At 47.7% G+C, this 25,720-nt stretch overlaps 1 protein-coding gene across 3 annotated transcripts in view; it reads right to left on the reverse strand.

Annotated features, from left to right (window-relative positions):
• The window catches only part of SLC39A11 (solute carrier family 39 member 11), a 342,388-nt gene that overhangs the window by 116,730 nt on the left and 199,938 nt on the right, over positions 1–25,720 (reverse strand). For all 3 annotated transcript variants that reach the window (XM_082860153.1, XM_082860152.1, XM_082860154.1), the window contains one exon: positions 20,575–20,745. In XM_082860153.1, coding sequence (XP_082716279.1) covers positions 20,575–20,745 — 171 coding nt within the window. The remainder of the gene's footprint in view (positions 1–20,574; positions 20,746–25,720) is intronic.

Raw genomic sequence — 25,720 nt, forward strand, 5'->3', positions numbered from 1 at the left:
TCAGCTCTTTTAAACGCACGGTCCCTTCTAGCAGACAAAAGTGGGATGTCTTCCCCAACGCTCAACGCAGCGCTGTTTACAATAGCCAGGCCATGGAAGCAGCCTAAATGCCCATCAACAGACGAATGGGTAAAGATGTGGTACATATGTACAATGGAGTATTACTCAGCCATAAAAAGGAACGAAATTGGGTCATTTGTAGAGATGTGGATGGATCTAGAGACTGTCATACAGAGTGAAGTAAGTCACAAAGAGAAAAACAAATATCGTGTATTAACGTGTATATGTGGAATCTAGAAAAATGGTACTGATGAACCAGTCTGCAAGGCAGAAACAGAGACACAGATGTAGAGAACAAACATATGGACACCAAGGGGGAAGTGGCGGGGCGGCGGTGGTGGTGGGATGAATTGGGAGATTGGGAATGACATATATACACTAATATATGTAAAACAGGTAACTAGTAAGAACCTGCTTTATAAAAAATAAATAAATAAAATAAAATTCAAAATAAATAGTTTTTTTAAAAATGGGATGTCTTCCTTTCTTGTTTGTAGAACAGAAACAAGGGATTTGGTTTTCCCATCAGCAGATTCAATCTCAATGCCATGTGCTGCTTTAAGCCACACTGTACCCCTGAAGCACCTGCCCCCCAGCCTCACTGCCCCTGGTTAAGGACCCCCAGTGCAGCTCCATCCCGCACAGTATAGCAGGGGCAACGCTTCCAGAATCTTGGGCTCGCAAATACTGTTACGGGGTCACACTCTCCAGCCAGCCTTTCGGCGAGCCAAGGGCTTGGCAAGTGACCTCAAATGCAGACTTCACTGGCTGTGTCCCTGCCTTTGCATAAACAGTTAAGGACCATGGACCTTTCCAGGGTTGAAGCATCTTTGCATCCACAATCTGCACCACCTGCTTGGGCATGAACTCTTGGGCAGAGAAAACCAACACACTCAAGGGAGGCAAAGAAGCCAGACAGGCTACCGAGGCGCCTGGGCTGTGCCGCGCTAGGCAGGTGTGGCATGCCACTCCCTTCGTGGATGCAGGGCTTGAAGAGTTTAAAAGATGATGGTAAGCCCCGCGGTGAGGTTCCTTCTGGTGTCCTTTTTCAATCGCTTGGCAACAGACCCACTGAGAGCTGACCCCGCCCCAGACAAGTCCTCAGACCCTAGAGGGCAGATTCCATCAGTTTTCTCAGCTTTGCATCTCCACGCCTGGCACAGAGTGGACCCCTGATAGGTATTTAATCGAATAAAGGATGAGTCTCGCTTCATCCTCCCGCCAAGCTCCCCACTGTGGCCTTAAAAGGAGGGGAGGTGAGGTGGACCATGGAGGCGAAGATGATTCAGCCAGCATCCAGGTGTTTTTGCTGCCGCCCCGCGGTAAGATGCCTTTTTCTCAGGCCTCATCAATCACACCCCATTCTCACCAACCTTACACACGAAATGAACTCTTAGAGACAAATGCCTGCAGTCCACGCCAGAGCCCTTGTTCCTGTGTCTACGTTTCTTTGTAAACATTGTCCTGATACATTTTTATTCTGAATCCCCAGGTTTGAATGTGAAATCCTAGGATCGTGGAATCACCATCTATTCTTTCCCCGGAGTCCTGCATGGATCTCTGTCCAGCAGCCACCGTCATGGAAAGCCCTGGCCCCAATGCAAAGCCAGCAGGGGGCCACACACCCACGTTGGAAGCATGTACCCCGCTTCACTCCCACTCCCAGCCCAGGCCAGGGTGTGTGGCCATGACTTGGAATTTAGAGTCTAGAGTTGGATACAATCTATTACAAAGATACCTAAGCAATTTAATTGCAACTCTAAGATTGCAAAAGGAATGGTTAACAACACAAGAAGGTAATGTGCTTTCAAGCAACTTAAAAGCTTTTGCTGATGAGTGAGGCAGAGTGGAGTAGTAAGGAGCAGGACCACCCAGCAGCTCCAGAGCCCTGCTTCTGGTCCCATCTCTGCCACTAGCCAGCTGTGGAAGCTTGGACAAGCCATCCAGCATCTTGATCTGGATAAAGTGGGTAAACTAAATAAGTTCCAAAGTCCCCGTTACATGATGAACTTTACTGTTGTGTGATACATGGATAAAAACTGCAAAGATAAATACAAAGTCTGCTCTTATAACTTCCTCCTGTGTCTGCAAATCTTTTGACGGTCTTTAAAGCAGCACTGTGTCTGGGAGGGGCTCAGTTTTCATATGCTCAGAAGCCCTACCTCTTCTTTGTGGAGACAGCACTCTGATTTTCTCTGAGAAACCCCACCAGACTAGGCCAATCAGATTTTCTCTTCCAGAGTTAAACCTTGAGCTGAACAATACAGGGGCAGAAAAGAGTTGTTTCTGAGTCATTATGGTGTCAGCCCTTTGAAGAGACTGTCCATTAGCTCACATCTATCATTGCAGGTCTTGGGATGTCTCACTCTTGGTCCTCCAAGGCCTGGCTATTCCGTTTTCCTTTTGGTTCTCTGAGTTACTCCTTATACTTCTGATAAACTCCTTGGTATGACTAAGCTGGCCAGAGCTGACCTCTGTTGCTTACAAACGAAGAATCCTAACTGACACTGAACTCTTTTCTGGTCTATCGTGGGACTTTAAATTATCTTTTGAAGTAATAGAATTGTATTCATTTTAAAGTACCCTAAAAAAAACAACAACAACTAGATTTTAAAATCTAATAAGACATCCCTTTCCTTTAACTAGAAAAAGTGGAGCTATTGCACATTCTGAGTCATAAACTTAATTTTCTGCTACTGTCACTGTACTAAGATTAACTTGGTAAAAGAGCATGGTTCTTTATCATGCTGGACCAGAACTAAGGTCAACTGCATTCAAGTATCAAACCCTGGAACTAGTTCTGTCCTCCTGTATAATCAGGGATATCACCAGAATCCTTTGCAACTCTCGGCAGCATCCCATCTACCAAGCACTCCCTGGAGAGAAAAACAGAAGCTGATCACTCAGCCAAAAGCCCATTATGGCTCCTCTGGGATTTCTTCTGCCAGGGAAGCAATGAGCTTTTTAGCGGGTGGTCCAAAGCCATGTCAGAGCTATGGCTTCCAACATTACTTCTGAAGAGTAAAATGCCTACGGTCAGGGCGGAATGGCACAGAGGGGGGGCTTCAAGGAAGGACACCTACACCCCATTAATAAAGACTAGAGTCAATCTCCCTGCTAGTGTGGCTTTGGGAACCAACATTTAAAACTTGTCACTGACAGCGCTACTTATTTATGGTTGGCGATGGCTGGTTATAAGGCTGGTTTGAGGATGACTTTCTTGAAAGGGCCCAGGGAGACATATCATGGGACTTCCCTGGTCTCAGAACTATTGCTGACAAAGACAATCAGCATCACCCTCTTGTTCTAAAACCGTGTTCTCCAATGTGGTAGCCACATGTGGCTATTTAAATTTGAATTAATTAAAACTAAATAAGATTACTACCCACATATCCAATAGGGTTGCTAGTGGGTACCATATTGGCCAGTGCAGATACTGACTATTTCCATCACCATAGGAAGCTCTCTCTATTGGGCAGTACCAGTCTACACAGAGGGGCCTGATGCTCTGTGCAGGTCTTAGTGAGGAGCGGTCCCTCCAGAACTGTGCTGCTCCCCAGTGGTCCCACGGAAAGTCGGGGAGCAAAGAGCACAACCATTTCAAGGGCCCCCTTGAAGAGAATTATCAGAGTAAAAGGATGAAAGAACGTCTCCTTACTCAAGACAAGGGAGGGGCCGCTCCAAGGAAAATGCCTGCAGAGCTTGGCATGCTTCCCTGGGGGAACTGGTCTCTGAACTCTCCTGGAAGAGTCCCGAGGGCAGAAGGTGGCTAGGAGAACTCCAGGGGCAGACTGAGGAGAGGGGGCTGCCTGGGAGTAGCCTGAATTTCCGGAGGGCAAAGGGGCCAAGGGGAGGGGACTTGGTACAATCTGTAAAGGTTCACCCCTCGGAGGTCTACCTACAAGGGCACACTGACTCTCGTGGAACCGGTGCAGAGAGGACCACTGGGGGTGAGGAGGACTCCTAAGTGGTCATCACAAGAAGCCCCGCCCCCACCAGTGGGTATTCCCATGGGGAGGCTCAGAAGACCCCCTCAAAGTTAGGACCCCATGACATAAAGGTTCCACACTTGAGAATATGCTGCCTTCAGGACACCAACACTGAATCACAACCCTGACCTTCAGGGAAGACCTTTTGGCAGCCGCCACCCAAACACAGCTTCCTCCCTACCTCTTCCTTCTCTCTTCCTTCAACTGCAAGGAACCAGCAAGATGAGCAAAATAGGGGGTTAAAAAAAAAACAAGGAAAAGAGAGACCACCCACCTCTGACCCACTGTAGGCCGCTAAGGCTAATCAGACCAGGAGCTCTTGGTGGAGAGGCGGCACTGAAGTTACGGTGGACTGGCTCGTCAGCACTGAACGTGACAAGGAAAGTGCTCATCAACCCAAAACTTACTGGAAAATTTAGGTATCTGCTCGTGAAAGCACCCAGGGGTCAGGAAGGGAGAATCAACAGGGGAGTTAGATAGACAGGGTTGTGAAAATAAAGCCATTCTATGATTTTACCCTACAAATTCAGAAGGTTCTAGAAGAAATGCATGAGAAAGGTGTAGCCCAGGTAGGACAGAGGGAGGCAGTAAGCCCATGAAGAGGTGACGGTAAGAGAACAACATTAAGAATGACACCAGAGACCTGCCAGTTTGGAAAGTAGACCACTGGCCGTGGCAACACCATAAGGCATAGAGAACTAGCTCCATCTTACATAGAGAAAATGGTGGCTCAAAGAAATTCAACAGCTAGCCCAAGAAGACTCGTGAGTGGCCAAGCCGGGATTCAAACTCCACTGGGCTCTTCACCACCACACTGCCACTTCTGTAGGGAGTGGTCTTGAGTGGGGGGCCCTTTTCAAGAGGTAGCTTAAGCACATCACTGGTTCTGAGACTCTCTGGTAAACCACTGTGTAGGGCAGAGCTGATGCTGACTTCCGATATCTGTTCTCCCCCTTTTCTTAGCAAGAGCACACTGTGTACTAGAACTCTGCAGAAGGCAGAGCAAGAGTTTGAAGTTTTCCTCCTTGGTACTGTCGGAAGAAAGGAGTGATGGCTGGAGCTCCAATGGCGATCCTGGACTATGAGGCAGCTTTAAAGCCACATGCAAAGCAAAAAACTAGAAAATGCCTGTGTCTCTGGATTTGTTTTGTATCTGCCGTACCCATGCTGGACTGCCTGTCTCCAGACTTCTTTTAAATGAGAGAAGAAACCGTTGCTTGAGGTTTTCTGTGTAGGCAGCCAACCCCCTATCCTAATTGGGAAATCAGAAAGGCCACTGGAGAGATTACATACCATGGTCTTCGAAGTCCCACATGCCTCCTTCGAAAGCATCTTGACAAGATTTCTGTGGGCTGAGAAAAGTTCCCGACAGTGGTCTTCCAGTTGTAGAGTGTATGTATATCTCCACGACCGTATTCCTCAGACTGGGCTTGAACTCAGGGATCCCTACACCTTTTACAGGCATAAACTCCCAGACACAGCTTTGAGCATCGGTGGCATTGGGGAGTTATTTTTTAAAACATCTCTTCGCTATTTCTTTTGCTCTTTCTTCCCACCCCCATCCCCGTGCTAGGGAGAAAAAAAAAAAAAAATTAGCCAGGCAAGAGTACATTCAATTCCCTTTTTCTTAATTAGAAGCAAAACATTTGGAAAGCGGTGGCACAGTCGCTTGAAGAGCATCTGCAAATTATCCGTGAGCGCAAAGCTAGCATATTAAGCAAAGCAGCAGGGGTTGGAGGATACATTCCAGGCTCATGGAGAGGGTGATCCAGACCTGCAGAGGCGTCTGTCAGTCACAGCGGGTCTCCTAATCCCTTCACTCACTGCTGGCCACGCACGGAGAAGAGCTCGCGTGAAATACAAAAACAAAACCCAAAAACACCCAAAGCGCCAACGGCATCGCCACGAACTCTATCATCCCAAACTAATACGGCAGAGCACCTAATGGATTTTAGGGAAGCTTTCAAATAAGTAATCATTTCCTGGTAGCGGAGATTAGATTTCATACACCATGGCTCAGCCCAAGCTGAAGCAGAGAGATGTGAAGAAGAGAGTGCTTTTTCCAAAAGAAAAAATTCACTTCTAATCCACTAACAGACTAGGAACTCTGTGGCCTGGGGAAGGAAGTAGTTATCTTGATCATGAGCATTTTCTGACTTCGGTGGTTCTTGGGAGCCAGCTGTGTCACAGCAGATGTAGGAATGGCTGACTACAGCAGATCCGGGGCTTTCTTTCACCAGAAAATGCTAAGAGCAAGTTGGCACACAGCAGGCACTCAGTGGATGCTGGCTGTGACAACGCCATGACCTCCCAAGCTAAGCCAGGGTATTTCATTTTTAGACAGTCCTAACTGAAAAAGCTATTCCTTAAGCTGTGCTAACATCTAGTCCCCTGTACCTTTCACTCCTTGGTTCTACTTCCGGTTTGGAAGGGAACATAGGATGAACCCAGAGTCTTTTCGCCATGGTGGTCCCTCTAAGATGGAAAGTAGATTCTATCACCCACATCTGCCTTCTCCAGCCTAAAAGGTCCAGTCATGTGAGCCACTGCTTCCTCTTGGAGTTTCTAGCCCAGCAGGCTGGAGACTCTCATCTGCAGGCCCATGGGTGTGGAGCTGCCTTCCACCCTTGGGTACTCGGAGAAGCCCCGAGGGGAACCACTTCTTGGGGTTGACTTAGCTTCCCAGGGCTCCCTCAGTGTCTCGCGGAGAGGAGGTGAGCAATGAATATTGAGACCGGTAAATGACTGAATGAACGATTATGTCTCTTATTGAATTAAAACCCAAATTCTTTTTCTTGCTCCTGAATATGCTTTTATCACGTGTTCGGGGGATCTCATTTCAGGACTCTACTTGGGTCCCTGTTTCTGCTCGTTTCCACCTCGTTAGAGCCCATCGGAATTCCAGCGTGTTGAGATCTTTTGCTTTAATGACTTAATCATCCCACAAATTACCTGTCCCTCCCAGCTACAGATTAACTGGCGTGCCATCAATATACTCACCTGAGTCGATTAATTATATCTGGCTTATATTCGTATTACAGGCTTTTTAAGAGGCAGAGTAAACATCCTTTGTCTTGTCTTTCTGAACGGAGGGTGTTATGGACGCAACTGTGCCCCCCAAAACCCATATGCTGAAGTCCTAACCCCCAGGACCTCAGAACGTGACCTTATTTGGAAATAGGGTTGTTGTAGATACATTAGCTAAGATGAGGGCACACGGGAATAGGGTGGGTCCCTAATCCAACATGACTGGTGCCCTTATAAAACAGACACTTATAGCGGGAAGACAAACGTGACAAGACACAGGGAGACGACGGTCATCTACAAGGCAAGGAGAGAACCTGGAAGAGACCCTTCCCTCGCAGCCTCAGAGGAACCACCCTGCTGACTCCTTGATGTTGGATTTCCAGCCTCCGGAGCTCTGAGGCAATAAAGTTCTGTTCTTTAAGCCCCTCAGTTTCCGGTACTTTGTTAAGCAGCCCTAGGAGACTAATACAGAAGGAGAGGAACACATGGCCCTGGGGGCCCTCTCAACTAAAATCGTTACCTCTGAGACATGAAGAAGCTTTATCTGTGCCTTAAACGCGCCAGGGGGGAAGGGAGCATTTAAGTACCACTCCTGGATGGGGCCCCCTTCAATTCTTCAGCCTGCTGACGCAATCGCGTACAGCAGGTGTGAACTTTTGTGGCTTCGACAAAGAATCCCTTGAGGATGGCCGTGAGGATTTTTTTTTTCTTTATTAGGAGCACCAGAGTTCAGAGGAAGCTATCTAGGTTTATTGATTACCACCATCTGAAACATGCAAATAATTCAAAGATGGAGAATGGAAAAGGGCATATGCTGCTGCTGTGAAATCTCCAAAAAGAACATCTCACCCCCATGGAAAGAGAGAAGTTTGGACAATAAATGAAAACTCCAAAGTCAAGAGCCAAGTTGTTTAACAGCGGGGGGGGGGGGGGGGGGGTAGGGGGCGGTCCTGGGGTCCACACGTCTGATAAGAAATCAGGAGTAAAATCGTTGCTTAATTCCGTCTGTATCAGAAAGTGCTCACTGATAACAAAAAAGGATGCAAAACTCAACTCCCTGTTTGTCAACTCAGGTACTAACTCAGCTGTGCCTTGGATAACACATCAATTTGTTAAAAACGCACACAGCAGAAGAAGCTACTTCTCTTCTTCCAGTCGTCAGAGCAAAACTCCTTTCCTCTTCTGTCCAGCAACCCGAAGGAAAACAAGGGAATCTGTGGCTCAGTTTCCTTGACAACCTTATCTTCACTCCAGGCACTGTCTCCCGTCTCTAAGCAACAGGGTACTCTTCAGATTTACCGGGAAGTAAAACCCAGCACTTATCCGGAGCCTTTGAGGACCAAGCAAATCAGAGCAGAGCAACTGGTCCCTTACAGGGCAGGGGCCCAGGAGCATGGAAAGGGGAACGGGCCCAAATGTCCTCCCCAGACCCCATGCACACCCCAGCATTCCCCCCCACCCCGAGCCCTTGGCGCTTGGAATTCCACGTCTCCACCCTCCTCCCCTGGTTTATGCCTCTGTCCTCTGCAGGGCCAGTGACTCAGTTCATCAGCTGGCTTCCCCCCTCACACGCCCCATGGCCGACAGAAAAGCCCTACGTGGCCCGTGTATGAAGGACAGGCTGACCCCGGAGCACAGGGCACAAAAAGGAAAGCTAAGATGCCACCGTGACTTTTCATAAACAAACGGCTCGGCTGGAGAAAAGTGTTTGATTAAAAGAGAAGGGTGGCTGGGTTGACATTTAAGAAGACTGTTCGCACCTGAAAACAGGAATCAGAGGTTTTGATTTCTTCCCTGGCACCATGAACCCACCTCTTCCCTAGCATCTCTGCGCCAGGAAGGGTTTCTGAGAATATACAGAGAGGAGCAAGTGAACAAAATCTCTGGAAGTGAAAGCTCTGAACTTTAATGACAGCAAGAGAGAGAGCTGATGAGTGCAAAGCGCAGAAGTTGAAAGGGAATGAGATTTGGAAGGCAAAGGTGCCGGTAAACGGCGCTTTCCACTGCCATGTCCAACAATCAGGATCACTGCTGTTTACCTGGTACCCTTATGTCTCAGGCAGGCTCATTTCCACGACCATAGTTCGTTCTTATATCACCCGTGAACTAGGGGGTGGGGTGAGAATTATTCACCTTCCTTCCTTCACCTTGGAAAGCTGTCAAACGTAACGATCACACAGTTATTTTCAAAATGAGATGAAAACTAGAGACTCTGATTCCTAACTCTTACTTATCCGTGGTTTGGCTCGTCTAAACTGCTATAATGCAAATGCAATTTCCAAGTTTTCTTGTCCCCAGGAGCTGTGAGTTATTTTCTGATTAATGTTTTTCGGGAGTCCATTAGCATGACAGATCTGTTTGAGATTCCTGTCTTTGTTCGTTCTCCTTAGAGTGGAATTATTAAGTAGACAAGCCCGATTTCACTGTCAAGCCCTCATCTGAGTTCCATTTCCAATAGCTGCTTTGCCGAGGGTGGAGCTGAAGCCTCGAGCAGGGGCTGCAAAGATCAACTGATTAGGGACACTTCCAGGGTTAGGAAAAATACCAGGTAGTGGGAGGAGAAGATTAGGGGCTGGGGGAGTGACTGTGCTGAGTAATTTGTAGGACACGGGGGCATGGCAAGCATTGGCACAAGGTCCGGGGCAACAGGAAATGGGATCAAATATATACTCACAATAGCTACCAACCAGGGCAAGGGCGGGCAGAGTCACCGCTGATTAGGGCGAGACCTTGAATGAGGATGCGGTGCTGCCCCTTCAGGCAGGTAATACCCAAAAAACACAGACAACGGGGTTGGCTAGTCTCTAAAGAGTTGGGCCTCTGAAGATGGGTGGTTTGAAACGTCTTGAAAATCTAGGTGTTGGAGGGAGCTCGGCTTCATGGAAAGCCCCCAAGGGGCTTCACACAGACTGAACTGGCAACCTTTATGCTGTCAGGAGCCATGCATCTTCTCCTCTCTGCGCCCAAATCCCCAGGCTGAGTGCACCACCTCTGAAATGGTTTCCACGTCACCAAGAAGATGTGAGCCCAAAGCAACGGACGTTGTTAAGTGAAGTCACATCTGTGCTGAGCGGGGAGTTCGAATGGCAATTACCTCCCTGAAAAGGGAGACAAACAAACGAGAGCAGGGATGGACCACGAAGTACATTTAGGTGTCATTTCACTCGCTGTCATTTCACTCGCTGTACTTAATCAGAGAAAGGAAAAGAACATGGAAGGTTGATTTCAGGATTCATCCTTGGTTAACTGTTATTTGCAGAACACAGTAACATTTTAATTATTTTCAACGCCACATCATAACAGCTATCAAGGGAGTACAGACAAAATGGAATAAACAGGGACTTATTAAATACATAATTAATGCGCACTAAAATTAGCATATATGAATATGAATGAGCTGAGGCCATTATAAAGTACGCACCTCAAATGTTATCAATCGATTAAGCTGCACCTCGGATGTCATCGATTGATTAAACTTGTTACCCGCTACAGCTTCTGAACAAATGAGGTCACTCAACAGGGGAGAGACAGACTCGTCAGAAGATGACACGGTTCCCTGGAGGGTTCTCAGGCTAGCGCGAAGGGGCTGGGTATTTTTATAAACCACAATTTTAGAAACGCACCATTCCCTTTACAGTGGAAGCAAGGACAAATGAAGCTCTTGTCAAAGATCATCGCGAAGCCAGCGGGGACTCTGGAATTGTTAGGTAGCAACACAATCATACCTTCAATTACTGAGGATGGCGGCAGGCGGCACGGGGGTGCTGTCCTGGGTGGTCTTTCCAGGAGCAGGAAAGGGTCTGAAGGTATTTCTCACACAGCCTTGGGCTTGGATGGAGCCGCCCAACCGAACAGAGCAGAAGTGATAAAACTCTGGCAGAAAAGGTGACTGCTGACAGCAAGGTGATCTGCCCCGCAGCCACGGAGGCGGGTCAGCGCTGTGCCTGTGTATTACCTCCCAGTTACCTCGTTAACTACTGGAAGAAAGAGACCAGCCTGATGTCCAGCCAGCCAGTGGCTTCGAGCCTTCCTGCCCGCCGGTGTGCAAGGCCTCTTCTCATCCCCTCTACTTGTGGATGCAAACACTGCCAATTGGTCCTACAACGTCTGGGCTCAATCACAACTCTTTAAACAGTAAATATGACTTTTTATGCACCATCTTCAAAGTCTTCGATGTTAGCTGAACCAAAAGAAAGATCACACCTTTGCACTGAGAGCTCGTCTTGATTCTGCTGACCTCCTGTGAGAATCGATTCATCCTGCACTGTATTATAATATGTGTGTATAAACTTTCTCCTGTTGAATTGCAAACTCTTTCAAAGTAAGGACCGCCTTGCATTCTTTTTTGTACCTCTGGGAGCACCTACATCTGTGCCATCCAAAGTGGCAGCTACTGTGGGACTTCCCTGGTGGTCCAGTGGGTATGACTCCACGCTCCCAGTGCAGGGAGCCTGGGTTCGATCCCTGGCCAGGGAACTAGATCCCACATGCATGTCGCAACTAAGAGTTCGCGTGCCTCAAGTAAGAAGTCCTATAGATCCCGCATGCCACAACTAAGACCGGTGCAGCCAAAATAAATAAATAAATATTAAAAAAAAAAAAAACAAAGTGGCAGCTACTAGCCCTGTGTGGCTACAAGACACTTGGAATTTGGCTAGTATGACGGAGAAAATAAATAATTTAATTTTAATTAATTTGTTTAAATTTGAAAACGGAAGAAGTATAAAATCTTTTTGCAGTAGGGCGACATTTTACTTGAATCACCCAGAAAATGATGTGCCAGAAGTGTAAAATACATACTGGATTTCAAAGACTTTATGAAAAAGAACAACGTAAAATAATCTCGATTTTAAAAATAATGATTCTATGTTGACATGATCATATTTTGGCTAATTTAGGGTAAATAAAATATAGTTTAAAAAACAATTTCACCTGATTTTTTTTTTTTTTTTTTTTTTTTTTGCGGTACGCGGGCCTCTCACTGTTGTGGCCTCTCCCGTTGCGGAGCACAGGCTCCGGACGCGCAGGCTCAGCGGCCATGGCTCACGGGCCCAGCCGCTCCGCGGCATGTGGGATCTTCCCGGACCGGGGCACGAACCCTTGTCCCCTGCATCGGCAGGCGGACTCTCAACCACTGCACCACCAGGGAAGCCCCCTCACCTGATATTTTAAATATTTTTTTTAACATGGCTCCTCTAAGGTTGAAAATGACATACGTAGCTTGCATATACTTCTATTGGACAAGGGGGATCCCGGTGCTCCATATATAGAAAGTATCCAGAAAGTACTGCTGATGATTGATTATTTGAACACTATAAACATGACTTCCTCACCTCTCAACTGGTGCCCATTACAACCAGAGAAAAGCATTTTTCAGGCCACGGATCTGGGTTAGATATATAATCTGTGACCAGGAAAGAGAACACAGAAGACTAGTGACAATGGAATAAGATCACTTGTGCCAATTAATAACCTACCTCCTTCTGAAATGGGTTAAAAGTGCAGAACAACAATAGGTTGTAAAGTGAGAGAAGAATTCAGAGAATCAGACCAGAAGCATACATTTCATTCTCATCTCAGCCGCAAATGGGCCTCTGGGCTTCCTGGCAGCAGAGGGTGAAGAAAAAGGTACACACACGAAATTACAGGTATCGTTTCAACAAGGGAGACAAAGCTTTTCCAGGTGGTGCATTCTGAAATAACTATTTAAGAGAATTGGGTGATAAACTGGCCAATGTCCCCAGCAAAAATGTGACAATAAATGCCATGATGATTTTCATGTGACAGTTAATGTCCTTTCTTCAAACTCCAGGATGAGTCACGAGCGGCTGTTCTGTGAGGGGCTAAGCTGACACAGACCAATGATGTCGCCCTGCTCGGGGGATGGGTGTGTGTCTCTTTGCGGACAACACATCACGCCCAGAGGAGAGCGTGACTAGCTGACCTGGGAGCAGCCCCCCATTGCCCCCGGACACTGGACATGACACAAGCCTGCAGCACGATTCCCCTGCACAAGCCGCCCTCACCCTGTGCCATCCCCACAAAACCAGATCAGAACCAAAGGGAACAAGAATGACGGCGCCACAGGGATGACCCTGTGCCACCCTTAATTCATTAAAACAATAAATATATCACTTGCAAGTTTTGATCTCTAAGTATTTTATTCATAACGTATTTTTGACACACCCCATGACTGAGAAAAACCATCTCAGGAAACAAAATGTCTTCCCTAAATAAAACTCGTCCCAAGGCAAGCTTGGGTAGGCTCTGAATAATTGGTGAAGTTACATTTCCATGCGGTCCATCCAACAGCAGCACCAGCCAGCAGAACTCTCTGTGATCGTGGAATTGTTCTCTGTCTGCTGTCCAATATGGCGGCCATAGCTGCATACGGCTCTCCAGCACTGGACATGTGGCAAAGTACAACTGAGGGTCTAGATTCTGCATTTTCTTTAATTCTGATCAATAAAGAGTAGAACATTTGGTGGCTCCAGGATTCAAGCCCGGGCCTTTCTGATTCTAAACCCTGTGCTTGTCCACATGGCTAGTAGCTGGCATTGTGGGCAGTGCACCTCCAAAAGGGCTTCACGCAAACCATGTTCCAGCCAAGATCTTCCTGGCCATAGTAGAAAGACAATTGGAGGTGACTCAGGATTGAGTCCTGATACAAAAACAGGTTCAAATTCTCTTGCTTTAACTTTTTTCTTCAATTTACATAACAGGTAGAAGGAGGATATAACCTAGGAGATGTGGAAATGGGTCTCAATTTCAAACCCTCATCCTTGTGCAGCCTTAGAATGTAGCCTTCCTGATCTGAAGGTCAGAGAGTAGGGCACAGGCATCTGTGTGTCTGTTGACCTTGGGGCCAGAGTTGATGGTGAATCTAAAAGTCGCCTAGTCGCTTTCCAGGGATCACGTGGGGATCCGAGAGCTGCGATTTCACTCTCTGGGTGTCTCTGCCGCCAATTCTCACGCTCAAACCCAACAGCCTGATTTGGGAGCGTGCTACGAGTTTCTGCTACGGCACACGCCCAGGAGCACAACATGCCAAGCAGAATGTCACCCCACACAGGAGCCTGCGCTAATTATAATGTCAGGCTCCCCACTGAGAATCAGATAATTACAGGAGAACATTACAGTGTTTCCAAACTCCTGGAGTAAACGCATCTTCACATGTAACCTCCTGGAGGCGAAAAGCAAAGTGATCTGAGATGGTCCCACTCGAGACCACCGAGACCAGAACTGAACGATCTTTGGGGAGCAAAGGGAAGCCAAAAGTAGGTGGGAGGAGGGGCGTGGGGACCCGGAGGAGGTGGAGGGAGATTAACGTTGTTCCGGCCCTACTGTGTCCCGGGCATCGTGATCTGCGCTACATGGCAGGCAACACGGGGAGCGGCCTTGCTTGTTGCCATGCTGTCACCTCACTGAATACTGAACAGCAAGATAGACGTTATCTCCGTTTTACAGCTGGGAAAACTGAGACTCCCATAATCTTACCTAGGGACACCCAGCTAGTAGAGCTGGTGGCTGCAGGGTCCAAGCCTTGGCCTTTCTGACTCTAAATCCTGTGCTCGGCCCCTCCCTCCACGTCTCCTTCCTTGACGTGGTTGAAGCGGTGACCGTCTGCCTGGGAGTCCCGACCGTCCTCGCTTGACGGTGGTGGTGGTGGGTGTGTCGGGGGCTACACGGTGTTCACCCCGCACACATATGTGCAGGGAGCCCACAGCGGCAGGCGCCCTGGCGGGGATGCGGCTTCCGCTCCAGGCTTCCTCCGCCCACATCTCCTTGCTGAGATGAGCCTGCGGCATCAGGAGTGACCATCAACCATCACGGATGCTAACACCCGGCGTGGCAAGCTCCAAACAGTGAGACGCACTTGCTGAACTTTTCTGGAATCACGGCTGAAAAGCTCTGTGATCCCCCGGAAGGAACGCAACGGAGCTCCCTATGGCAACAGGCAGACTGGAGGCGGCATACAGAGACGAGCATGAATCACGGTCTAGGGACCTGCTGTGTGACCATGAGCTCGGTCTTTGACCTCTCTGGGTCTCAGCTGCTAAAATGTAAACCAGAGGCAAATACCTAAATCATGTACGTGGAGCACTGGACGTCTGGAGCTTCGAAAGGCCCCAGGGAACGGTGGCCTCCGGTGTCATCAGGGCATCGTATTCCTGCCAGTGATTTGTGGTTTCGAGCGGGGCTCAGCGTACTCACTGACTGAGCCTGGGTGTCTGGCTGCACAAAATGTCCCTCCAGTTTCTGGAAGCAGAGAAATGTGAAGCGGAGGCTGCTGCACCAGGGTTTTCCCTGGAAAGTTCCATGGCTATTAGTAGAATTTTCTATTCACTCTTTGCCCCAGGAAAGTGAAGACTCAGTAAGTTCTCCTTTTGAGCTGTTGGCTCCTTTCCACACACGCTCAGTGCAGCCTGGTCAAAGCCACAGCATGTGGAGACCACGGCAGGATGAAGCAAGTGCCCAGGCTCAGGCCACCAACAATCCCTGGAACCTGGGAGTGTCACCTTTTCCTGGCAAAGGAGACTCTGCAGATGTGATTACCCCAATTACCTGGGTGGGGCCCACACTGCAGTCACAGGGTCTTTATAAGAAGGAGGCAGGGGGAGATAAGATACAGAAAAGGATGCAGTGTGACCACGGAGGCTGATATATATATAACTAAATCACTTTGCTGGACAGCAGGAATCAACGCAACACCGTAGGAACTTCCCTGGTGGTGCAGTCGCTAAGAATCTGCCAGCCAGTGCAGAGGACACAGGTTCGATCCCTGGTCCGGGAAGATCCCACATGCCGCGGAGCAACTAAGCTGGTGAGCCACAACTACTGAGCCTGCGCTCTAGAGCCCGCATGCCACAACTACTGAGCCCGTGTGCCACAACTACTGAAGCCCACACGCCTAGAGCCCGTGCTCCACAACAAGAGAAGCCACCACAATGAGAAGCCTGTGTTCCCCAACAAAGAGTAGCCCCCCCTCGCCCCAACTAGAGAAAGCCCAAGTGCAGCAATGAAGACTCAACACAGCCAAAAATAAAATTAATTAATTAATTTGAAAAGGCACTGTAAATCAACCATAATTCAATAATAAAAATAAAATAAAAACAAAAAGCATTTTTATCTGATCACATGAATCATATTCATGATAGAAAAGTTGAGTTATAAATCTCACAAAACACGAAGGAAATAAAAATCAGCCGTAATCCTGTAACTCCATAAGCCCAAGAATAACCAACCACTGTTAACATATGAGTGTATAAATCTGTGGGGTTTTGTTCCCTCACACAAAATCACTTCTGATGAGAACGTCAAGCGTCTCATTTAAAGCCATGAAATGGGGTCCTATTAGGAGCCGTCAGGAGGACAAGCCAAACAATTAAAATCAACTGTCCTGCTGTTCTAGAGACACAGGCAGTGACCTCCAGCTCTCTCTGCATCACAGTCACAACCAGCAAAGCAAACTTGACCCCTGGCTCTGATGAGAGGAAAATATAAAGTGTGCGATTTACCCAGCCTCTTTTTCTATGGACCTCTATGAATCATGTCAAACAGCAAGCAAAGTCCAGCATATCCCAGAGACCCACAGAAGTTAAATGCGTCCCTTAGCCCACCTGGCGGCCAAGGTGGATAGGAAACTGAGACACCTGACTCCCCTCCTAGAAAGGAGGCCAGGTCCCCGAATGCACCAGCCATCCCCGGAGCCCGAATGTATAATGTGCTTCAATGTGAACTGTAACATGGGTTCCAAAAACAGGACGGCACAGCCCTTCTTGCAAGAAGCTCCATGTATGGGGGGAAACAGATACATTCAAATAACTGCATTCAGAGTGATAACTATCAAGACAGAGGCAGACACAGGATACAGGGAGGTGTCACCCAGGAAGGAGTGATGAACACTGTGAACTAAATGAAATTAACAATGTACTACTTGTCTTCTTTTTCACCGAATCATCCAATGCCATAGCTGGAAGGAACCACAGGGATAATTAACACACGCGCCTCCTCCCCCCCTCCCCCCCTCCCTGCCAACCCCACCAAATTTTCCGATGGAGCAGTGCTTAAATGAGGTAAGTTCTAGAATCCCTTTAAGCTCTAAATTTAAGGTTCTCATGTACAAAGACCATAAGCTACTCATGAAAAGAGATTAGTGGGAACTCGATGGCTGGTTGATTTTTAATTCCACTGTGACACAGAAAGGAAGCCTGTTTTCCGAAAGCCCGGAAATCCCTGGAAGGCTCCGAGCCCAGGAGTCTGTATGACGTGGCAGGAGAAGCCCATTAAGAGACAGTGTGCTCCCAAGGCTACACAGTGGGGTTGCTTTCACAGAAAACATGCCGTTTCTTTGGGAGATCATTTTCCAAAGGACTCAGCTCCCCGGGCCGAGCCATAGAAGGAACGTTTGGTGAAGGCGGAAGCCCCCCCCATCCTTGGGAGCCTTTGCACCCACCACTCGCCGCTGAGCAGGGCTCACGTCTGCCGGCCTCCATCGGGCATCACCCTTTCCTCCTGAAACATTTCAAGTCCTTGCACGGCTGGACAGTTTGTTTCTCTAAAGCAGGGGTTCCTTCCTGCTCTGGAGCCGTGGGTGGACTTCGTGAGATCTGTGAATACCCCAACCTGCCTGGTAACTGGTTTGCGTGCAACCTTCTCTTACGAGAGGGTCCACAGCTCTTAGCAGATTCCTGGGGGGACTGTGAACCACAGAAGTTTCAGGACTCATTTATCCTTGCACACGTGTCTAAAATATGAAGCCAAGCGCCTTGGGTGTGCGCTCATGTCTGCGTGTGGGTCCTCGCGCTCCAGAAACCTCTGGGAGACAGCACACGCGCTAATAAGATTTCCTTTTAACTCCTACATTAAAAAAAAAAGGTTTTTTTAAACAAAATGTCATCCCCAGGACATACAAAACTGAACCGGCCAAGACAAAAAAACTTCAAAAAAATCAATTATCCATTTAGTTGCTGTGAAAATCTACCTTTAAACCCAGAGACTCGGGGAACATCAAAGCTCTAGTTAAATTTTTAATAAACGATGAAGGCTAGCACTAAAGAAGAGACCTTTTCAAAGATAAGTTGGCGACAGACAAGCTCTTGAAACGGTTCTCATCAAAAGGCACGAAGCTGTCAGAAGGCAACGGTGGGCGAGTGAACTTCCCTTTAGACTGAAGTTAGAAGCTTGAGACTCTGGGACTGAGCCCCGGGGGGCCTTCAGAAACACATCTATTTGTATTTAGATCTTTATTCTTTTTCAGCTGGTTAAAGAAGGAATCTTAAATGGCAGAAAGACAGCCACTAACTATTATGACTGAAAAGACGGCCTAAGTAACTTCTCTTCTCGAATGATTAGCATTTAACAGGTTGAAAGTGACCGTGGAGGTTTTGGAGCTGCGCCCTCTGCAGAGACCCTGGTCTCTCGATGAGCTCTTTAATATATTGGGGGTGAGTATGACCAGATCCTTCCACCCAGGCAAATCCACTTTGGTCAGACTTGTGTGCTGGGGTCCCACATAAGACATCATCTCAAGACATACGGAATAGCAAGCTCTTGGAAAACAACCAAAATAGTTGACTCAGAACCCAAAGGGAAAAAGCCAAGAGAAAAATGAGAGGAAAACAGATGCTGACAAAAACTGGCAGCAAATTGGCCTATACGATCCTATGATAGAAATTCCTAAGATCAGGATAGAAATAAGAGAGGAAAAGGCTTCTCACCTAGAGGAAGATCTGAGCTGAGTGATTAGACAAGATGTTCCGAGAGATTTCATATGTACACTGCAACAGACAACATATTGATATTTTCATTCCTTAAAGATGACCAAAAGAAGTCTTCACTGCACAAGCAAAAGGCTATCAAGGCACACACAGGGGAAAAAACTCGGTTTGGCCGTGGCCTTCGCTTCCACAGTATTGAAGCCAGAAGATACCAGAGCAACATCTATAAGAGCTACAAGGAGAAACAGGTGCCTCTAGCAAAAGCTATGCCTAGTCCAGTCTTTGCTCCTGTACTGGGGTCACAGGTTGACATTATGAACTCTGCAAGGACTCAGATAATATATCACCTGGGGCTGCTCCCTGAGCAAGGTTGTCACTCAGACTTGAGTTCCAAAACTATGAAAGATGGATCAGAATGTTTAAGAACACAAGACTGAAGGAGTCAGGAGTAACGCTAATAACAGCTACCACTTTTCAAATGCTCAAATGGCCCAGGTACTGTATAGACTGTATATATATATAATCTCCTTTAATTATCAAAACTGGTATAGTTCACTTTGTAAATAATATCCCAGTTATCTCAGTAGTAGCATTATCCCCACTTCATCGATGAGCACACCAAGGTTCAGAGAGCTCACGTCATTTGTCAAGATAAACTAGTTAGTTAAGTAGTAGAGCTGGAATTCCGCAATGTAACCCAAGGAGATCCTCAGGTTCTCAATTTGTTTTTTTAATAATATCTTTATTCTTTTTTTACGCTTATCTGTCTTTTCTAGTTACTCCATATAAAACATATTATTTTTGAAACAGAACACCAATCGATTAAAATAAATCCAAAGACACAAAACAAATTACTCCAAAATGTTAAAAAGGAAAGGACTGGTAATGTAATAGGGAAGAACCTTTGTATTCTGTTACAAATTCACCACTAAAGGGATGTGGCCTATAAGCTCAAATTATACGTAATGGCCCATCTCTGGGAACCCTGCCTCCCAGGTAATGGGCATGAAAATACCTTTGTTTAGCTCAGAGGCGACATCCTGACCAGGCCCACCTGTGAATGGCTGCAGGGAGGAAGAAATTAACACACCCCCTCCGGAGTCTGACCAGAACCAGGAAATGTCTGACTTTACTCCCTCCCCTTTTAGTATAAAAGAAGCCTGAATTCTAACTCAGGCAAGATGGTTCCTTGGGACACGAGTCCACCATCCTCTCGGTCTGCTGGCTTTCCGAATAAAGTCGCTATCCCTCACCCCAACAACTCATCTCTCGATTTATTGACCTGTCACGCGGTGGGCAGTAGGAGCTTGGACTCGGTAACGGTAACGACATCTCAGAAAGATGTCCCCGTGAAGAAAGCAGGTAAGGCAAACATCAGTGTACAACCGTACTGAATTCAATACTTTTAAAAAGGATTAAGAAGAACCAGAGACACTCTGTGTTTACCAGAGGTGCAAGCCACAGCGATCGGGCAACAGGTATGAATTTATGCCCAAACGACTTGGTATCAAATATGTGAAGAAAGGAACTCATAGGTGGAAACTGGAGTGAAACTGTCTGTGGTAACTGGGACCAGAAGTTTTAACACGCAGTGATCAATCCAGAGCCGGTAACCCAAAAAAATAAACTCAGGAAAGCTTTGCACTCCCTCCCCCATGCCCCCTCAAGGAAGGACCAGCCTCCCGATTGCCCAAGCCCCTTTTCCAGCCAGGCAGCTGAGCTGACAGAGTCACTTCACCCTCAGACCCGTGGCTGGACCGCTTGGGGCAAGACCTCACCTGGGATGTTGTGTATGGTGATGGCCAAGATGAGGAGCACGATCCTCCTCCAGCTGCTGCCGCCGGGCGGCACCGGGCTCCCTTGAGACGGCACGGGGGCAGCTGGGCCCTCTGGAAGGTCGGCGGTCACTGCCTTCTTCCGCTGATAGGCCTCGCCATTCTCACTCTTGTCTGAGCAAAAAAGAGAGGGATGGAAAGAGAGAGTAGTTTGAAAACGGGCACGTCAGTACTTGGACAAGCAGCAGCTGGAGGAAGCTTTCAGGGCTGGAAAATGGTCTATTTCCTAACTCCCTGAGGGCCCATGTGTGCTTCTGCCTGGTCCTCCCCACCTGCATTCATTCACTTACTCGTTCATTCATCAATCAGTCCTTGAACAGACATTCAGTGCCCAATGTACGGGTACTAAAAAGGGTAAAAAGATATATGCTTATGTAGAGCTGAGTCACTTTTTATTTGTTTTTGTGGTACGCGGGCCTCTCACTGCTGTGGCCTCTCCCGTTGCGGAGCACAGGCTCCGGACACGCAGGCTCAGCGGCCACAGCTCACGGGCACAGCCACTCCGCGGCATGTGGGATCCTCCCGGACCGGGGCACGAACCCGTGTCCCCTGCATCGGCAGGTGGACTCTCAACCACTGCGCCACCAGGGAAGCCCTGAGTCACTTTGTTATACGGCAGAAACTAGCACACCACTGTAAAGCAAGTACACTCCAAGAAAGATGTTAGAAAAAAATGAGAAAAATTTGAATAATATGTTGCTAAACGGAAAAATCATAATATAGAATAAATAAAAATAAAATTTATAAATAAAAATAAATAAAATTATAAATAAAAATAAAATTATAATATAGAACGTGATAGCACAATTTTGTTTAAATTTATGTGTATGTACCGAAAACAGATTGAAAATATAAATGTCAAATAGTAAGCCACGGTTATCTCTGAGTACAGGACTTATCAATGAAAAAAAAAAAAGAAAAAGGGCAAAGAGATGAAAATGGGGCATCCTAACACTGCCTGTTTAAGAGAAGCAGGACTGAGCACAGATTCTGGAACTAGGCCGCCTGGCTCACTTCCTGACTCAGCTGCTCATCAGCCCTGTGGTGCAGAACAAGCTATTTAACCTCTCTGCGCCTTAGTTTCTTGATTTATAAAATGGGGTAAGAACAGAACCTATGCCACAAGGGTTTTGTGAGAATTAAGTGAGAGGCTGCGCCAAAGTGCTCAGACCATACCAAGTGCTTATGTGTGGACTGTGGCTGCCGTCACACGTCCCCCCCCTCCTGCAGGAGGTGACCCTGCTCTACAGGTCACACTGACTCAGGGGGAACCAACTCGGATGCCAGGCTCAGCCAATCAGATTCTCTCCCCAGGGATGGCGGACGGGAATGGGGAAGGACCACGTGACCCCCAGTGCATCCATCCCCCTCTGCATCCGAAAGGTCATGTGATGTAAGGGCAGCCACGACGTACGTGCACGAATGGGAGGAGGGGGCAGCCGGACAGAGAGACAGAAGGTAACAGATGTACAGAGACAAGCAGAGATGGGAAACCACGCAGCCAGAGACAGAGAGACAGACAGACAGAAATACAGACAAATGGCAGCCTGGGTGCCATAGGACATTCTGACCCTCATGGGCCGACTAAGGTACCCAGCCCTTGGGTTTCATGAGCTCACCTTCCTTGTAGAAGTCCCCCTTTGGGGGGAAGGGGGTGAGGGATAAACTGGAAGTATGGGATTAACAGATGCACACTACCAGATACAAAATAGATAAACAAGGATTTACTGTATAGCGCAGGGAACTATATTCGATGTCTTGTAATAAACTGTAATGGAAAAGAATCTGGAAAAAAGGATATACAAGTATGTATAACTGAATCACTTTGCTGTACATCTGAAACTAACACAAAATTGTAACTCAACTATACTTCAATTAAAATAAAAATAAAATAAAGTTCCCCTTTGGGTATATATTTGAAAAGTGTCATTTCTTAGGGCCAGATTATGCCAAACACCCATGGTCTCCTGGGTTATTTGCTAATCCCTAATGGAGGCAAACTGCCTGGATCTGAAACACAGGACCGAGACTGAGGCAGGGAACCCAGGCTGCGGTTCACAGCAAAGGAAGGATCTTTCAGACAGGCTTCCTGCAAGAGGAAGGGAAACACCTGGGGACACAGATGGAGACAAGCGTCCCTCCATCACCTGAACCTGCAGAGCCTGACCCAGATGTCACAGACAGGTCACCAGAGCCTGTCTTTGGGACATCCACCACAGGACAGAGGAACCCTACAGCCCAGCGTTGGCTTTGCTACCCCAGGGGGATTACTAGTGGCCCCTTTCACTCCCCAAAGTGTCCTGGTTTGAAAGATAAATTTTATGGCTCCCCAGGTTGGGGGAAACAGCAGAAGCCTGACTGAGGCTCTGCTCAGATGGGGTCCAGCCGACTTGAAGGGTAGGAGGGAACTCTCCGTGGTAACTACTTCCCTTCTCTAGGGACAAATTTTTCACAAGTAAAATAATTCTTATCTCTAAGCTGAAAATTGCAGAAAATTTTTCCCAAAGTCAAATTAAGAAACTTTGAGGATTCCTTTACACCTGAGCCCGGGCCTCTGGTGCGGCCTCTCCTTACTCCTGGAAGTAAAGTAAGAAAAGGGCAGTTATCTCTCACCCCCTCACGAGCTTCAAGACCAGGGTCTCACTCTATAAACTGGATCAGATCTTTGATTCCCTTTCTGGATGAGCCTATCTTAATGGAATACGGTTTGTATGCCAAAAGCATGAAAAGAAAACACCACTTCTTTTGAAAAGCCATTATGTGTTTGTTGATTCAGATCAAGCCAGTGCAGGCTGAACAGTAAGAGAGAGCCAGCGAGCAGGCAGACTCACTCCTCCGCAGCTGGTTCTCTTAGAAACAGCTGGATCTCAGACCCACTGGGGAGAAGGGGTCTTTTATCGATCCTCTGAAATGCCAGGGTCGTCAGCCCTCCAAGGGTCAGTAGGCACAACTCACGACACCGGCCTCTGGAGGATGCAGCTGTCTCAGGGGACAGCAACAACTCCTAGACAATATTTGCACGAGCTGAAGCTAAATATTCATGTGGCATCTATACTGTGTGTGTGTGTGTGTGTGTGTGTGTGTGTGTGTGTGTACATGCGTGTGATTACCGCTGGGTACCATCTTTCTTGCCTCAGATATCAGACCGTCTTTGTGTGTGTATGCATAGGTGTGTGTTTCTGTGCACACACGGGTGTTTTTATATCGTTGACAACACCTGATGACTCGGGCTGCAGAGGCTGGTCATGGAACTGAACAAAACATGTGGGATTTCAAGCCCACAGACACTAAAGGCACAAGCAAACAGGCCCAAGTGTCGTGTAGGAAGGAAGCCACTGGTGATGGAGGGAGCTCAGCTGTCTCCTGGACCAGTCAGTGGACACCACGGATTCCCTGGACCTCCTCTGCACACGCGGCCCTGACCTGGATGCTCTCCAGTGATAGGCATTGATAGGAACAAGAAAAACACATCTCCTCCCTTTGGGATTTTATAATTTAAGAGAGGACAGACAGGGAAGACGTGAATACATTCCTGTAAATCTAAGGGACAGAAATTCACACTCTCTAACAAGCGTGGGAGGCTAGACTGATTTCTGTCAGTGTCACAAAAGGATGCGACTCTGAATTTCCTACAAATAACGCACAGAGAACAACGGAGATGATGGGCGCCCCGTCAGCAAATTCCAGCACCAATCACGCGTTTAACAGGAACATCGAGAGGCATAAAGAGTTATTAACCGGGACGAGGATGCACGCCTCGCCTTGGGGTCCCGAGGTGTGAAAACTGATGTCACTGCCTCTCCTAGCGGGAAATGGGAGGGTATGAACGCCTGATGCACCTGAGAAAGTTAACTAAGCCACCGTTTGGTAACAGCCACGAATGAGTCTGCAACGAGGAAAAACAGTCCAAATAAATCATTACAGAGAGTCCGGATGCATCCCCAGCAATGAATCCCCTTGTCTCTCCCAGAAAGGCTGCTTAAGCCATTGCACACCATCCAGTAAAATGTCAGCGCCGTGGACAAAGGGACCACTTAAAGGAGGCCTGGCGTGGGGTTAGGGGTGTTGCCAGAGTGATAAGCACCCGTGAGATTTCCTGGGAGGGGAAAGGTCTGGGCATTTTTCGAGTAGGATTTGGCAAAGAGGAAGGACATTTTAGGGAAGGAACACCCGACGTCAGGTTCAGAAATGAAAAACGTCATCCGCGACATCCGGGAAGGGGTGATGCCAAGAACTTATTCTCAATTGACCCTCGATCCTTACAAAAGCCCCATGAAGTGGAGACCACCCCCTTTAACAAACAAGGAACCTGAAGAACAGAGAGGTGGAGGAACTGGTCCCAGGTCACACAGCCGGTCCAAGATGGATGCAGGAGTCAAGCTGGGTCCTCTGCCTCCAGAAGCCACTTCTTCACCTGGGCCCCGTGGTTGACCAGGGGTGGGGGGTGGAGTGGTGACCTGCCCCTTTGCTCGCCAAAAAGTGTCGCGAGCGAGTCTCTGCACTGACATTTAGGAGGCTGAAACCCCAGAGGTTTAGCTCAGAGAGAGTCCGGTGAGCTTGCACCACACGACACCAGAAAAGGCAGAAAAGGCTCAGAGGGAACCTCGTATCTGTAATCAATCACGCCTGCTCGTAGACAAACCTGAAAACGTTTCAGGCAAAGCTGTTTCTTAACCCATCAGACCTACTGTTTTAAGTGTTAAGTAGGAAGTATTTATTAACACCAAGCACGCGACACAGGGTTACAATCCTTTCGGGAAGGTGGAAAGGAAAGACTTCAAGGTTGCCCATCGTCAAAAAACATTTTAAAAAAGTTTAAACTCAAGCGTCTGTGAATCCACAGAAAGAAGGGGCCCAGTGCTGGGGTTCGGCCTGCCGTCCCCCACTTCATCCTTCCGGGAGAGGCACCCCATCGCTAAGTTTGAGAATGAGAACCACAGGAGAACAGACAGACCAGTCCAAAGCTCACTTTTCCCGCTGAATCACCGGGTCACCTTGTTGGACACCTTTTGTTCCCTGCGCTCTTCTCCCTCAAACAAGGGATGTGATTCTTGTCCCAACATGTTATATTGCACAGCAAAGACAGAGC

The sequence above is a fragment of the Leucopleurus acutus genome (genome assembly GCF_964270905.1).
Source record: "Leucopleurus acutus genome assembly, chromosome: 19".
Classification (NCBI taxonomy): domain Eukaryota; kingdom Metazoa; phylum Chordata; class Mammalia; order Artiodactyla; family Delphinidae; genus Leucopleurus; species Leucopleurus acutus.